At 41.0% G+C, this 17,316-nt stretch overlaps 1 protein-coding gene across 3 annotated transcripts in view; it reads right to left on the bottom strand.

Moving 5' to 3' along the window:
• The window catches only part of PARD3B (par-3 family cell polarity regulator beta), a 1,046,368-nt gene that overhangs the window by 399,846 nt on the left and 629,206 nt on the right, over positions 1 to 17,316 (bottom strand). For all 3 annotated transcript variants that reach the window (XM_004764207.3, XM_004764208.3, XM_004764213.3), the window contains exons 14-15: positions 16,023 to 16,122; positions 9,158 to 9,273 (exon numbers count right to left, since the gene is read on the bottom strand). In XM_004764207.3, the coding sequence (XP_004764264.1) occupies positions 9,158 to 9,273; positions 16,023 to 16,122 (216 nt within the window). The remainder of the gene's footprint in view (positions 1 to 9,157; positions 9,274 to 16,022; positions 16,123 to 17,316) is intronic.

The following is a 17,316-nucleotide window of genomic DNA, read 5'->3' as shown; positions in this document are numbered from 1 at the left end:
TTGGGGAGCAGATTCAATTTTAAACAGATTTGAATTTTTCTTTTCAAAAAAGATTTTACTTATTTGAGAGAGAAAAAGAGAGAGAGTGTGTGCGCAAGAGTGGGGGAAGGCAGAGAGGGAGATAGACCAGCAGACTCCCTGCTCAGCGGGGAGCCTGACTTGGGGAACGATCCCAGCACCCTGAGATCATGACCTGAGCCAAAGGCAGATGCTTAACTGACTGAGCCACCCACACGCCCCTGGATTTGAGTGTTTCAGTAGTCGCCATGAAAATATCTGGGGAGGGCTCTCTGAGGCTTCCTGAACTATATCTCTCTCTTCCAGGCAAAATATTTTTCTTTCAACTTTTTTTTATCAGACAGGATTTCCAGGCCTGTCATCTAGATGCATTCTACCCTGTTTTTTTTGTCTCTATTAAAATATTGTACGCAGAATTAAATACAGTGCTATAGATATGTCATGATGAGCCCACAGTCCAATGAAACTCATTTTCCTTCCACGCTGACACAGAACTATCTTTGGGGTTGGCCATTTCGGGCAAGCCGCTAAAAAGCAGAGCATCCTCAGGACACCTGGGTGGCTCAGTCAGTTAAGTGGCTGCCTTCAGCTCAAGTCATGATCCCAGGGTCCTAGGATCGGGGCCCGCATCAGGCTCCTTGTTCAGCAGGGAGCCTGTTTCTCCCTTGGCCTCTGCCTGCCTCTCTGCCTCTTGTGTTCTCTCTCTCTCTGATAAATAAATAAATATATCTTTAAATCTGAAAAAAAAAAAAAAAAAGGCAGGGCATCCTCACTCACCATTATTATAGAAGGTCTCCTAAATCCTATACTTGGACAATTGACTTCTTTGACTCTGACTTCAGGACATCACCATTGCTTCCCACCCTATGTAAAATAGCCTCAACTCTCCCCAGTCTTCATCTCTATCTGGATTTGACTTCAGCTCTATCTGAAAGTTTATGGTTTTTGTACTTGGGTAAAACTCTATCTCTACTTACCCAATGTGAATGAAAACACCGCAGGAGAGGAACATTGGTCTTCTTCACCCAGCACATGTCCTGGGGTGACATGGCCAACAAATGTGAACGGCCAACAAATGCCCGGTAGATGGGGGAGTCATTCTTTGTTAAATTCCATCTTTTTCAGTTCTGGAGAAATCACCTGAATGCTAATTCTGCCAGTCTAACACAGCACCCAATTCTCTGAGGTAGCAGCCACTGAAACTTTGGCAGGTATGCCTTCGGTACCTTCACCCAAGCCACACACCTCCACTCTTCATCAAATTCTGCTTAGGACGTAAGGAGAAACTCTAAGTACAAAGTCCCATATGTTATTTCACTCCTTTTAGGATGACAATGAAGTTAGCACATTTTGGGAAAGGGCATTCTAATGCTTTCCCCCACTTTCCTGTATAATTTGGCCTGTAAGTTTCAATCAAAAATTGACATACTGTTGGAAAGATCAAAGTAAACTATAACATTGCCCTGAATTAAGTCTAGAAATGAAATAAAAAGGAGACTTCAGTTGTCTCCGAGATCCCTCACGTGGAGGTTGCTTTTTTTTTTTTTTTTGCTTTTTTCTTTTCATTTCACAAACATAGAAATTCCTTGTGGATGGGTGTTGAGATCCGTAATTTCACCAGTTGTTTCTGGAATTCATCATCTTGGGGGGAAAATTGGTAATTTGCTTCCTGTTCTCCAGTGTGAGGCCTACTCTTCCTAATTTCTCATGATCAGGGACAGTTGTTCTAGAAGCACGATCCTTTTGGGGTGCAGGAATAGAAACGGCCTCCTTCCATTCGCCAGCAGCCATGCTTTTCCCATCTGAACATCACTCTCTTGTGATAAAATTAACACAGGAACCGGGTGGCTCCGCGTTCCACCTGACAGCTGTTAGGTGCTCTAAACAATGGGCCCCTCGCACACTTTCTTTTACGTGCTCTAAAAATAGCCTGGCTGCCTAACTCTTACAGGTTTTCGCTCCTCAAGCAGCTGTTCAGCTCTTCCTGCATTTATCCTTGTAGATGACTGCTCCTCTCTCTCGTTTTCTTTTTTCTTTTTAACCATTTGCTTTTCTCTTCCTCTCGTCTCCAGAGCCAAGGTTATCAGTAAGATCTTGAAGCAGCCACACTGGACTCTTCAGAGGCCCCTCTCCTTTGTTCCTCTTAGAGATAAGTTATCCTCATGATGTCAAAATTTCCTTTTGGGAATCTTTCTTGAACTCCTGGGTTTTCTTTCCCTGTTAGACTTTCAATCTAGGTACATTTAGCAAACACCATTTTCCCTCATTTTCTGCTGAAGCCTCAATGGTGTGTGTTGGTTTTATTTTATTTTTTTAATTTTTAATTTAAATTCCATTTAACATATAGTGTATTATTAGTTTCAGAGGTATAGTGATTCATCAGTTGCATGTCATTTCCCGTGCTCATCACCTCATGTACCCTCCCCAATGTCCATCACCCAGTTACCCCATCCCCCAACCCAGCTCTCCCCCAGCAACCTCCAGTTTGTTTCCTCTGATTAACAGTCTCTTATAATTTGTCTCCCTCTCCGTTTTTTGGCTTATTTTATTTTTCCTTCCCTTCTGCTATGTTCATCTGTTTTGTTTCTTAAATTCCACATGAGTGAAATCATATGGTATTTGTCTTTCTCTGATTGACTTATTTCACTCAGCATAATACCCTCTAGTTCCATCCACTTCATTGCAAGCGTCAAGATTTCATCCTTATTGTGTATGTCCAACATACACAATACTCCAAAAACATTTGTTTAATGGACGAGAAACATTATCTGCGATTCCTTAATTTTGACTTCCTAAAGCATAGGGCATTCACCTATGTCCTTGTACTCTTCCTTGTCTTCTAGAGATAGTTAATAAACACTTTCTGTTAGTGTTACCATTAATTCTTCTTTCCCAACCAGTTTTTCCCCCCCTAAGGAGTCAGTTTTATCTTACACAACAGGACTCCATTCAGCTCTCACGTCAGAGGTGTGACTTATTGATGGACAAGGAAGATGATCCGTGGATAGACATACAGATTTATATTAAGATATATATTAACATATTATGTGGCACATGTAATAAATATTAACTGATAAACTAGCATCAAAATTATCTAGACAGTTTTATAGACATTCTATGTATTTAGTGTTCAGGATTTTTATCCTATTGCAAAGAATGCATAAGAAGTACCCCACAAAAATTGTTTTTGTGTGGGAGTGGGTATCACATCATAAAGGCCCAAGGATTTGGGGTGATGAGGCTTTGGGGAGTCTTGATGCACCACCCCACCTCTGGGCACCTACGGATGCGGGCCAGGCAGCTAGCCTTGCGAGGGAGGGGGGAACAGAGACTGTTCTAGGTCCCCGTGGACACTTGCAGATGCATGCCCACAAAATAATTTTAAGAAAAATGTATTAGAATAGTGGAGCAGTTAGTTAACTTTTTGCAGGTCCATTTTTGATCTAATACTAGAGATACCTAACTTCTCTGAAAGGAATGTCTGACATGTATGAAAGGGTTATATTCAAAACATGACCCAAATATTTATTTATCTCTGTTGATGTAAGAAATCAGTTTATTTATAATTTCCTTCAACTGCAGGCATCTACAAACATGTTCTATCTTAAAAAAAAATTAGAACAAGCAACTAACAGAAAAACCACAATTATAGAATTAGAGATTTTAGAGTCATCCAAGACACATGTACTGTTTTAAGAGACTATGGGACATGGAATGTTAACAATCTTCATTGTCAGAGAACTTCCTAAACTTTGTCTGAATGTCTCATGCATCACTTGAAGCTCATTTCCTCTCATTGAACAGAGGCAGGACAGCTGGCCAGCAGCTTCCATCTGCCCCGTCCTCAGTCCTCTCTGCGTTACAGAACACCCTTATGAAATGGGAGAAGGCCAATCTGGAACAACAGTAAAAACTCAAAAAACAAAAAACAAAAAAACTGTGTGGAAAACAGTATTTTAAGCTGAACTTTCAATGGGCCTATAGATCGGGTCAGGGGATGGGCCAAAACACTGAAGCACTGTCCCTTGAATAATTCAGATTAATTCTTAAGTAGTATTAATGAGGTCATAAAACACCAGGCTTGGAAATTAAAGATGTTTATGTCTCATCAAAAAGTCTTTGAATGTAACTATCTGGCATACTGCCAAAAGGGCAGCTCTTTGGGGGAAAACCCTATGCCAAAGGCCAAAGAGGCAGCTGTGTTATTCAGCTCCTGAGAGCTTCCAACTCAACACCCACACAAGCTCAATTATGAGCAAATTAAAGGGATCCAGACTGAACATAGTAATTCTGGTAATTTAAATAAATAGAGGAAAGTCTACAATTAGTAAGAAAAGATTGATTTTCTGGAAAACCCAGAAAATGACACCCTAACCCCTTTGAATAAGCATAGTTACATCCAATTATTTAAAAATAAATTTCCTTTTATTCATCATTTTAATCATTTCTGATCTGTCTTAAAGGTGGCCACATGCATTCCAGCAAAAGTATTCACAAAATATTGAGGCAGAACAGCCTCAAAAAAAAAATAAAATAAAAAAATAAAGAAAATCTATAATGGATACATAGCAATTCATGAGATTGAGTAAAATTGTAATCAAAATTTTATACCTACTTTTAGAGCACATAGATAATGCACTGTACATTTCTAACTTTTTTGAGTCGGACAAAAATTTATAGTCATCCAGGAAGAACAAAGATTAACTGTTGTGGAAATCTATTACCATAACTCATTATATTATTAACAAACAAAATACACATGGTCATTCTGTATAGATCCTTAAAACTCACTTGATAAAATTCAACATCTGATTAAACTGAGTAAATAAACTCTTTTAAGAAGCCAGGAATATGGGGTGCCTGGGTGGCTCAGTAGGTTAAGCTTCTGCCTTCGGCTCAGGTTATGATCCTAGGGTCCTGGGATCGAGCCCTGCACAGGGCTCTCTGCTCAGCGGGGAGCCTGCTTCTCTTCCTCTCTCACTGCCTGCCTCTCTGCCTACTTGCGATTTCTGTCAAATAAATAAATAAAATCTTTATTTAAAAAAAAGAAAGAAAGACAGGAGTCAGGGATGACTCTAAGCTTTAAAAAAAAAAAAGAAGCTAGGAATACAAGGACATTTATGTAGCTTAAAAAAAACATTTCTTCTATTAAGAACCATCAGTGAAGTTATAGTTAATGCATACACCCCATGGAAACATTCTTGTTTAATCTTTAAATTCATTCTGATGAGCTGATCTGAAGTTCATGTGGAAGAGTAAGACCCAAAGTGATTTTACAAAAGAAGAAAAATCAGACAAAATTGTTCCTGTAAGTTATCAAAATATAGTGTAATAGCACATTAATATAAACAAGGTGACACTGGCATGGAAGAGACAAATGTGTCAATAGACTATGTCTAGAAAGTGACCCGTGTATCTAAGGAAACTTAATATTCAATGTTAATGCATTCTGCTTTAATGGGGAAAAAATGTAAATGTCAATAAATGTAAAAGTCGTGACATTTATTGTCATGCATAAACATTTTTCCACCTCACACACCATGGATAAATATATTACAGATTGGTAAATATTAGAAGAAAAAAAGCCTTCAAAGGTACTAGAAGAAAATAATGTGATAAGTATAGAACCCAGAAGTCATGAAGGAAAAGATAAAAATTTTTTTACTATGAGACTAAAATCTTCTTCATAGTAAAGGATATCATAATCAAACTAAGATGACAAATAATGGATTGCAAGAAATTCTTTGCAGTGTACATAAATTTTTTTTTAAAGATTTTATTTATTTATTTGACAGACAGAGATCACAAGTAGGCAGAGAGGCAGGCAGAGAGAGAGAGAGAAGCAGGCTCCCTGCTGAGCAGAGAGCCCAATGTGGGGCTTGATCCCAGGACTCTGGGATCATGACCTGAGCTGAAGGCAGAGGCTTTAACCCACTGAGCCACCCAGGCGCCCCACATAACATTCTTTTTAAAAAAAGATTATTTGAGCGAGAGGGTGCACACGATGTGCGCACGCGTGCCTGCACTCACTTGTCCGGGGAGGGGCAGAGGAAGAGAATCTTCAAGCAGACTCCCTAGTGGGGAGCCTGACCTAGACCGCCTAGATCTCACAATCCATGAGATCATGACCTAGCCAAAACCAAAAGGTGGATGCTTAACTGACTGAGCTACCCAGGTGACCCCATAACAACACTTAGAATTAAGAAGTGGAAACATTTTTGGGAAAGGATATACATTAGCCAATCATAAGATGTTAGATACAAATGGATTCCCTGGGGGAAAAACACAAAGCAAAACAAGGCCCAAACCAAAGAATACCCTAAACTCTCAGTCCCAAATTCAGTCAAAAGGGGAAAAGTAAATTGTAAATCCAGATTTATTCACATAAAACTGTGCCACTGTTATAAAACACAACACACGATAGAGATACGTGTACACAGAGGGTGCAGCAAATAGACCACTACACTTTCATGGCAAACAATTTTTAAATGTTTGTAATGTTTTCATTCTTTTCCTTTCTTTCTTTCTTTTTAAGATTTTATGCATTAATTTGAGAGAGACAGAGAAAGAGCATGAGCAGCGGGGAAGGGCAGAAAGAGAGGGAGAAGCAGACTCCCTGTGGAACAGGGAGCCCCATGTGGGACTTGATCCAGGACGCAGGCACTTAACCGACTGAGCCACCCAGGCATCCCTTTTAAATCATGTTTGTATCCTGGGATGAGAACACTTTTTTTTCTCACAAGAGCTGTCTATCCTTTGAAACTTAAGTGCAATCAAGCAAATGGAACTCACTCACCTATAAAATAATTTGAACATAATATGCAAGTGGAAATGCTAGCCTAGACTCGCAACAAAACTGAAACAAAAACAAAGGTACTAATGGGGGCACTTAGCCTTCGAAGACTCCTGCAGACTTTGGAAAGGAGAACTATCCAACATAAAGGGCTAGATAAACAAAATATTTTACCTTTTTAAATTTTGAACCATAGGAAACTGCTATTTATCCAGGCCCCCAAGTAGTCAAAAACATTACTTTGATATTCGGCCGAAATACCTATCAATGGATGGATGGATGGATGGATGATTGATTTTTTTTTTACTTTTTGAAGACTGGATCCTGACCTTGCTATCCTTATAAGCCTAGTCACTACCCTTTTTAGTAAATATAATCATTCCTTAGGTTGGCCCACCACTATTTATAGAAAATAAAACAACTTAGCAATAATTGTTTCACCTAATCAAACAGGAAAGACACTTCCAAATGTTTACCATCTGGTATCATCTGAGCTTCTGCACCAAGAAAATCAACATGTTTATTGAGCCCCCTCCATTGTTTTGGGGACAGGGTTCTGAACGGCTCTAGAATGTTGTCCTCTGCCAGCCTGTTAGCTTTATGTTGGCATTTCCTGGAAGAGACTGAAACTTGGTGGTGTATAAAATGTTTATTGTATTTTACCACTTCTGCTGTCTGGTACATTTAAGCCACAGCTCTGGCACCTGTGTCCTAAAGAAAACAGCTTGCGACATCTACCCAGTGAGGTAAACTGAGGTAAACTGAACAAACGTTACTATTGTTGCTTATGGTAGAAGTCCAATAGAACGCAATGAGTGACTGCCAGCTACACATATTTTGGAAGGGGTATTTCAATATAAAAAAATGAAAACTTCTTAAAAACAAAGTTTTCAGTAACAAAAAATATAAATGGAAATACTGTTTCTGGATACAGCTTAGGTTTTATTTTTACAGATTTGATAATCGTTTTTCTTTCTTAAAATGGGTGCCTTCCCCCCTCCCCAGCCCTTTGGGAGATTTTTTTGGAATCGTACTGCTGGTCACTTTTTTGTTTTAATTAAACTAGGAAAATAGTAATATAAATTTTCCCCAAATTAAAGGAGATTTTTATGTATTCATTTTCTTTGTAGAGTAATTGGGAAGATGGAACAAAAGACGTTTATTAAGTACTTTATTAATCAGTTTCTCCTCAAATTATTAGTAATAACCTAGGTCAACATCCACATGATTCCTTTGGTTTGTAAAGGTTCAAGCTGGAGAAAAATCCCCTTTTCTGACCTGTGTTCAGGCTTTCCATCCCCCTCTCGCTATAGGTGAGTGGAGCAAATGTATCCGAGTGCTCTAGTTAATTTATAGAAAGCAGAATCAATTTCTCTTGTTTCATCATGATTAAACATTTTTCTGAACTCCCGTAAATGAGTAAGAGATAAGTACTACTTATCAGATTGTTTCATGGAGCACGTGGTTTTGATTATTCTATATTCTTGTTGCTAACTAATGAAATATGCAACACGTCTCAAGAGAAAACATTTGCAAAGCACGGCTTGTGAGCACCCACCAGCAATGGATAGTTGCTGAGGTTTTATTTTGCACTGGCAGCCCTCTCACAGTCCTCTTTCTCCAACAGCCCCTGAGAACACAGAGATGTGCTTGGGCATCTGAGATGTCTTCTGGAGTCCCACATCCTAGGACCTGGAGGACACCGTTTCCAGGAACACTCACTGTGCTCTAGCAGCCAACAGTCACCCAGAAATTCCCCACAAAGCTCAGGACCTCAATGAGGTTGTTCAGGCATGGACCCAGGGTACCTCGACACCCTCCATCTGGCAACGTCCAGGACCCCTCTCCCCTCCAGTGTTAACAGGATCTGGAGATGGGCATTTAAAGAGAGAGGTCTTCCCCACTGTTGCCATCTCCATGCACTGAACATAGAGACGGGAAACCCCATGGAAGAGGACTCATTTAACCATGTTATCTTCCCAGGTCCTGCAGCAGGGATGTACACGAGAACCGCAAAGTCACTGGCAGAAGTGAGTGTGCAAACCCGAAGGCCGGTGAGTTACCGATGCTGATGGCATCCCAATCACCCCGAAGGAATGACCCTATTTTTCTGACCTAGATGGACCACCTTATAAAAATGTCATTGACCTCGCTTTTAAAAAGGGGGATTACAGTTAAATGTGTGAATGGAGACTGGAAGATGGGATGACCAATGTCCCCTCCTCCAGGCTCCGGCAGACGCCCCCCCCCAAAGTTGGAGCTGAGGAAACAAAGGGAGGACATTCAGGAAGACTGACGGCAGAGGCTGGCGCTCCCCCCACCTGGGCGTCCCTCGCCCTCACTTACCAAGGTCCATGCTCTTTGAGGCTTTCAGATTCATTGACTCGGGCTGCCTGGCCGGTGTCACAGATCTGAAATGGATGTGCTGATCTGGAAAATACGCCACCGAATCTACCCCAGAGCTGTGGAAAGAAGCCATATGCTGTACTTCGATTAAGAATTAAAAAAAAAAAAAGAAAATATCTTTTTTTTCTTTTGGTCAAGGAAGCCATTCCCATTTTGAACCCAGCCCCTCCTCCTCCCCTCTCCAGCTCCCAACCATGTCTTTTCCACCAATTCTGGAATCTTGGGTGGCTTTTATGAGATGGAGCGACTCTATTTTTCTGTATTTTATCACACTCTACAATTTAAATAAAATATTCTCTGGCTAATATCATGTTTTCCTCTTCACTGGTTTCTGCTAATTGGGATCCTGCTGTAACCATATATAACTTCAAATGGGAAAGCCAGGTCTGGAAGGAACTGGCATTTCGAAGGAGGTCAGCAGATTCGCAGAGCCTGCAAGCAGGGTTAAGAGATCTCGGAGGGCTAAGCATGTCCTTCCTTTAAGAACAAGTGAAAGCTTGGGTCCTTTAGAGAAGACCATCTTGCAGAAAGACTGCTGGCTGTGGTGGCTTGTCTCCGACTTTATTTAGGCCCATTTCCTAAAACTAATGTCCATACCGAGCAAACAGTCCACTCATTCATAACACAAAAAGGAAAGAACAAGAAAAGCACCGGATATTTTATTTATTTGACTTGAGGATGGAGGGTATTATACAAGGGAATTGCAGACAATGCCTGATTTCTTGGTCTAGAAATAAATCATATTTTCAAATTTCGTGAGTCAAATTACGGCTGCTTTCTCCCCTCGTATTCTCATATATTGAGAAAGTTAATATGGGGGCTCATTTCAGCATAACTTTATTCTAATTTTTAAATACAGGAATTTCTGGTAAGTCTGAAAGGACTCAGGTTGAGGTTTTCAAACAGTTGGGATTTCACACAGTCAACACTAAAACAATCATAAAAAAAATGAACTACGATGAATGAGAACCTTTTGAAAATGTACAGGGGATCTCCAATTCTTAACCAAATATGCCAAAATAAGTTTCATCTTTTCTTAAAACTCATTAATTCCGCTCATTCAATATTGCCTTGCGGTGATATTAAAATTAAAATGCAGCAATCATAACACTGCTGAGTAAATGAACCTCCGTTTCTGTAATATGGTGGGGCTTAAGGAAGTACCCAGGACCGGCAGCCGAGGACAGAGCTTGGGAGTCCAGATAGCGGAGCCTCGCTGCTTAGTTCTCCATCCTGGCTCTGCCCCTGACTAGCTGTGGGACCCACGCACGTTACTGAACCTCTCTGTGTGTCCATTTCCTGATGCATGAAATGGGTCTAACACCACTTCTTACTTCATGGGGTTCTTAAGAGACAAAATGAGTTCATAAAGTAAAAATAAAAAGACTTAAAAAGTTGGGAATAGGGACGCCTGGGTGGCTCAGTTGGTTGAGCAGCTGCCTTCGGCTCGGGTCATGATCCCAGCATCCTGGGATCGAGTCCCACATTGGGCTCCTTGCTCGGTGGGGAGCCTGCTTCTCCCTCTGCCTCTGCCAGCCATTCTGTCTGCCTGTGCTCACTCTCTCCCCCTCCCTCTCTCTGATAAATAAATAAAATCTTAAAAAAAAAAAAAAGTTGGGAATAGATTGTGGCACAGAGTAAATGCCAGTAGATACATTTAGGAAACAACTAAGCAGGTAAATACAGAGACTATCAATTTTTGCTTTTCAAGTCATCTGTATAATTTTTTCCAGTCTCTTCTCTTTCTCTTTTTTGTCAGGGTTTCGGTAGACCTGGGACTAAGAGTCCTTCCTTCCTTCTATTTATTTTCAATTTTTTTTCCTTTCTCTTGAACAAATACTATTCATTAATTTGAAACTGTGATAAGGCTGACACGCAACGTTCTACTAGTTTCAGGTATACAACACAGGGTCCCCTACAGGTTCATGTCTTCTGCTATGCTCAACACGAGCGGAGCTAAGGGTAATGTGCGGCAATGACTGGAAGCCTTGGCTAGAGAGCAATGTGGTACTCGTCCCCACAAGACAGTGTGAGGACGCATAAAGTTGTAAGAAAGGAAGTTACGGTATATGCTAATAGTAGTGCCTAGAACACAGTGACCGCTCAATAAAAGGGAGCTGTTAAATCTCTCCTTTATTTCTGTAGGTTAGAGAGGTCCTCAGACACCCTTCAGTGAAGAAATTATACATGGTTTCATGAAAATTTCTCAAGAAGTTCAAATCTACTCATTATAAACTTTTTTTTGGGGGGGTGGGGCTTCCTCCTAGGTATCTGGCTTATATTTTCAATAGCTAAAACCAGTGCCACATATGAAGTATATTAGATGTGGTCGGGAGGGATGACAAAGTACGCCAGTTGTGAGCAAAACTTGCACCACAGGCCTGGCCTAACAGCAACGCTCCGATTGTTTTGGCCCATTTTAAAGAACAATTCTGAGAGGCAACTGTGAACACGAGCTTCCCCCTGAGCCTTGATGTTGTGGAAGGACTTGCCTTTCAATGTGTTATTCAACCTTTATTTGCACTTAGTTTCACGCCCTTTGATCTCTTGCGATGATGTGGTTTTAGTGTCAGAGGGTCTCCTGGCCTTCACCGAATCCGAGAATTGAAGAGCCGGAAGGCATTAAAGGTCACCTCATCCAACTTTTCATCTTGTAGATAAGACACTGGGGCCCAAAGAGGAGGCTGCTGTTCCAAGGTCACACAGCTGGCCAGTGGCAAAGTGAAGACCAGAGACTGGGGTTTCTTTCTATTGCCTTTCTCAGAGCCACCGAAGCTTTGGCTAAAATGGCGGCCAGCCTGTGGCACAGGTGCTGCGGCTGCTGACTCCCTGGTCATCAAAACATTCCCTTTTGGGGCAGAGTCACTCCCCGCTCTGACACTGCTTGCATTTTGGCTTAGCTTTGTGCTTCAGTGCTACACACCATGAAACAAAAGGAAAGCAAAGAGTTAACCCAAACAGATGCCCCGTGTTACACTGAAAGCCACTGGGGAAGTGGTTTAGGACCAACACGAATATTCCTCATTAAAACTTTGGTTGTACTGTAGTTAAAGAGCTCTGCTCAAGGGAGACTATGGGAATCTACCCAACTGAGGAACACATTGGTTAACCCACCTCGCTGTCTTATTTTACCAAACTAGGCATTAATTGACAAATTAAATACAAGAACTCAAATTTTTTGAGACTCTTGGGAAACAACAATTCTCATCCCCCATTGAAAACAGAAAATCAAGGTGGCAATGCCCCTCCCCTCCATATTACAGCAGGTAAGGATCTCTCTAAATAGAGTGAATTTTTTTTGGTATAAATGTTTACGTATAATGAAGGCTGATCAAAGAATTAAAAACTGCTTTCTACAAATGAATGTAACAAATGTGTGTGTGTGTGTGTGTGTATACACTATACATACCTGAATATACCCATTAAATTGATGATAGTGATTTACACATCTGTTGCCATTGCTTTGACCATATGTACATTTTGAAACCTTTAAGAGAAGGGCCCATTTTACCATGGTACAAAATAAGAGATAAGGCAAGATAAGGCTGATCTTTAAGAGGGAAGTATAATATGAGAAATTATAGGGTTAGAGCCCACACTGTGTGCATTGGCTACATGAGCTCATACACTTAAATATTGAAGTGTAGTACTGAATTAGTGTGTGAACATCTTAGACATGTGAGACTAGAAAGACCCTTTGTAATTTTACACGGCATACTGGATGTTTTTGGAGGGAAAGGGTAACACAGTGGTTAACTATAAAATATGACATGTTTTAATTTTGAAGAAAGTTAGCATGTGCTCATGGCTGAGTGGGCCGCCATGGAGGCTGTGGGAAGCTACAAGATGACAGCAGGCCAAAGGCACATTTTAGATAAAGGCCACGTTTTCAGCATGAACAACCAGGGAATCTATCAAACACAAATGATACTCAATGTCAAATTATGCTGCATAATGAATAAATAAAGGTAGCAGGAAACATATGCCAGTGTCCTGAATGCGGTGACAAATCAGGAATGTGAAAGACATGTAAGACCCAGCCATGAATGTTCAAGGACAACTGTCAGAAATCAAAAAGGAAGGAGAAGAAGATTTTGAGAGGTAGGGCAAAAAAAAAAACCACAAGAAACACAAAACCCAAAAAACTCTGAAGTCTCAGGTGTCCATCCATGCGTAGGCATTGGCAATTGGCTACTCTGAGTGAGAGGAGATGCAGAAAGGAAGGGAGGGGGTGAGGGGAGAGACGGACCCAGTGAGCCCAGAGCGAATGGAGAGGAAAAAATATGAACACATAGGGAATTCGACATATTCTGTTTCCCATTTGCCTTAAACCCTCCCTAAGATATAACAGTAGGAAATATATTTCCTCTATATTTATTTTTCATTTAGACACATATATTCTAAACTTCTGTCCAATAATTGGAGACATAATACTACAAGGAACTTCAGTAAATTCCGATGTCATTTTGGTTCAAGGTTGGGGCATGAAGTTCGACCACATTTGCGTCTCACTTCTCATGCAAGAGTTGTTTAGTTGTTTTCTGTCTCGCAAGGCTGGCTACATCCCTAAAGTATCACTTTCCCCTTTTAGAGGGTTTTTACTTTTTTTTTTTTTTTTGAAAGCCAGGCAGCCAGCCTCCCTTGCTCAACCCTCCTGGCTCCCTTCCAACTCTTCCTCCACCCCAAGTTCCCCATATCTGACCCATCCCCGCTGCTGCCGCCGGTCACCTAGGCAACGCAACAGCTTGCAGGATGGCGCAGGTCACGAGATCTCAAGGGGGAAGACTTGCAAAGCTTTACATTTGCTCCTTCCATCTCAAAAATGTCTTTGGCTCTGCGCCTTCCCCTCCGGCCATGCTGTTCCTCTCTCCACTCTTGCCAGCCCTCTCCTTTCCTGCCGGTCCCCAGACTGTCCTTGTTTATGGCTTTCCCTAGCCACAACTGAACTCACTCAAACTGATACTGTCATCGGCACCTCCTTCCATGCCCTTTCCCACCTCCCACCGACCCCCACCCCCCAAAATCTGTGGAGGCACTGAAGAAGCCAAAAAGGCCATTGCTAATTCCTGGTAACTCCATCTCTGCAGTATCTCTGATGCCCTCTCTCCCCGGAAGAGGTTTCTCATCTGAAAGCTTCTCCCCACCCTCCCCAGCACACATCCTTAGTACCTTTCACTGCTACTGCCCTAGAAAATGTCCAAAGAGTCTCTGGTTTCCAGCAGACATTAACCTTTCTCCATCTCCCTAATGCCTGTTGCACACGACTAAAACCCCGGTCTTATCATGCTCTCTGCTGAAACTCTACCACAAGGTTTGACCATCTAATGAAGGAAGTCTGTATTTCTTATCTTTTCATTCTAGCATCTGGCCAGTGAGCCATGATACAAGTTACCCAAATCGACTTCCTTTCCCAGCTGCCATGCTGTACCTTCTACCCTTCCCTCTCGCTGAAGTTCCCCTCCTTCCTGGGCTTTTCTTATGTCTACCTCCAACTCATAATTTGTGATTGAGCTGAAACATCGCTTTTCCCATAACATTTCCCCTGACTCCTCTATCTGGAAGCATTCTATTCCATCTTGGATGTCCAGAGCATTTTCCATATACCTCCTGGTAAATATCACTTGGTACCCTGCGTGCTAATTGTCATTTTTACCCCTTGGCCTACCATCTTCTTGAGAGTTGGGTTTATATCTGATTCATCTTTGCATTATCCCAACACTTTTGCATGTATACACAGGATAACAGTAAAATAGAATGAATGAAATTATTTCTTTAATGCCTTTTGTTATGGCTGACAAACCGTCATTTTTGATTCAGGTTTGAGGCCAGCAATGGAAGTGAATGGACAAAATTAAATATGTCCACATTTTCTTTCAAGAAACCCCTAGAAAACTGATCTAGAACATTAGTGTCATTATCCATCCAGTCGGTGAAATTGTATTTGAGTCAGATAGCTGACTTCGAAAATGTAGGAATCAGGGATAGCTAAATATAGGTAGGCTTTCAGCTAATAGAGTTAGCTATACTCTTTTTGTGTCGCTTTATTTTTAGCAGATTGCAATAAAAAAGCATAATAGGAATGACACCAGCATTGCTGCAGGAAAAATGGAAAAATTTCACAGGATTATCCTGGGACATAGAATGGAATAAAATACACAGTTTTTAACAGCCATAATAAATACAGAAAATAGCAAAGGGACAAGTTAATGATTTTTAAAACTCATCAGAAGAACAAAATCTATGAACGCCACTAGTCAGATGGTGTGTATACTTAGTAAATCTCTCTCTCTCATGCTTGTGAGATTCTAAAAATTATTGATTTTTTGGGTTTCTATTACACAGTGGATATAATATTGGGTACTCTTCTCAATATTTTAGATTATATATGGTTTTGCTTTAATTTTTAGATTCCATTAACTTTCTTGGAACATTTTAAAAATGCCTTTAGGGTTTGCCAATTACAAACAAAACAACAACAACAACAACAACTAAGCTTTATAGCCTCTCAGTTTTGTTTTATTCCTTCCTATAGAACCTTTTGAGTTCTCTGGTTTTTCAACATGATAAAAGAAAGTTCAACCATTTCCTTAAATATTTTATAATACATGATGAATCTTAAATTCCAGGAAGCAAAACATGAACACTCTCAACTATTAATTTTAGCTATGAGAAGTTTTCACTGAAAAAGAATTATAGATGCTATGAGATTTCCATTCTGGAAAGAAATAGAGTTAAAATCAGGCTGCGGGGTTTTCCCAGAAACACCGTAATGGGTAACGTTTACGATCTATCATTTTATCAATACCTGTGGCTGTAATCTTCAAGGCCCAATTCCAGAACGGGATGTGGTGGTGGAGAAGGTGGGACCTCAGGATCTGCCCATCCGTCACTGGGAAGCAACAGCACTAAAAAACAAAGAACCAATGAAGCTGTGGTCAGTGGGAGGCGGAACTTTTGATGCCCGGCTTGCTTTGAGTCCATCTCACAGATGTAATTTTCACCAACACATAAACCAACCTGAAATCAGTAAGTCCTCCTACAGAACTGATTCAGGATTTGTATGGGAGCCAATGCAGCCCTGTATGAGGAAATCTGAGCCCACTAATAGGTTTTACACTGGTGGCCTGTCAGCAACCCATGGCAAGTCAGGATCCTGCATCTTGGATATCTTTTCCCACCTACAGAAGGCTGAGAGTCGCTCCTGATGTGTGTTCTGCGGAAGATTAACAACGCCATCTCTTTCATGCCTTCACGATTTTGTAAACAAGACTCTCTCACGAATAGGCTGGATTATGCGGTGATTGTGGCGTCACCCTGGTGACAAAAAGTACTTAAAAAATGAGATACTTTAGATTTACTCACCATTTCGAGATGGTAGAGGGGTAAAAATACTCTTTTTGCATCTGAACTACAGTGGAAAGATGGGGGTTTGAGGCCTTGGAAGCAAAAATGTAGGGTCAGACCTGGTTTTCTCACCTACCTGATGTGTTCATTTTTTTTCAATCTATTCTACTCTGGAAGAAATAGACATGTATCCTGACACTTACTATGACAAATAACAAGCGGGCGTGTTGAGATCTTTCGTAGAGCAGACACTGTGCTAAGCATTATGTACATTATGTCATCTAATGCTCATCCTTATTACCCGCGCTAACGAATGTATGAAAAGCCTGAGGGAGCGGCCTGGGAGAGAGTTGAGTTGGTGTAGCGAGGCCGCCATGTCTCCATCATGGCTCCCACTGCTGTGGGAATTTGGCCCAACTATTAACCTCTCTGAGCCCCAGTTTTTGAAATCTCTAAGGTGGGGTTGAGAATAGCTTCATTAGAGGAATATGAGGAGGATAGAAGACGGTGCATATTCACACAGATTTAGAAATGCAAAGCACTAATAAGCAACTAAAAGATTATCCTTCCATACCGCCTAAACTCTACTGTGTATCTGTTATGGTGAGAGATTTGGTAACATGTGGACCCTATTTGTTCTTGATTGCCGGAACAGGAGAAAAGTATCTATCCCTATGAAACGCTGCTGATAACAGAAGCTGCTTGACTGTCAACACACTAGGTATGATGGTTACTTTTACAGTTAACTTGACTTA

This window comes from Mustela putorius, unplaced genomic scaffold (assembly GCF_011764305.1).
Source record: "Mustela putorius furo isolate JIRA1106 unplaced genomic scaffold, ASM1176430v1.1 tig00000275_pilon_pilon_pilon, whole genome shotgun sequence".
NCBI classification, from domain to species: Eukaryota; Metazoa; Chordata; class Mammalia; order Carnivora; family Mustelidae; genus Mustela; species Mustela putorius.
This window is presented reverse-complemented; position numbering and strand designations above follow the sequence as displayed.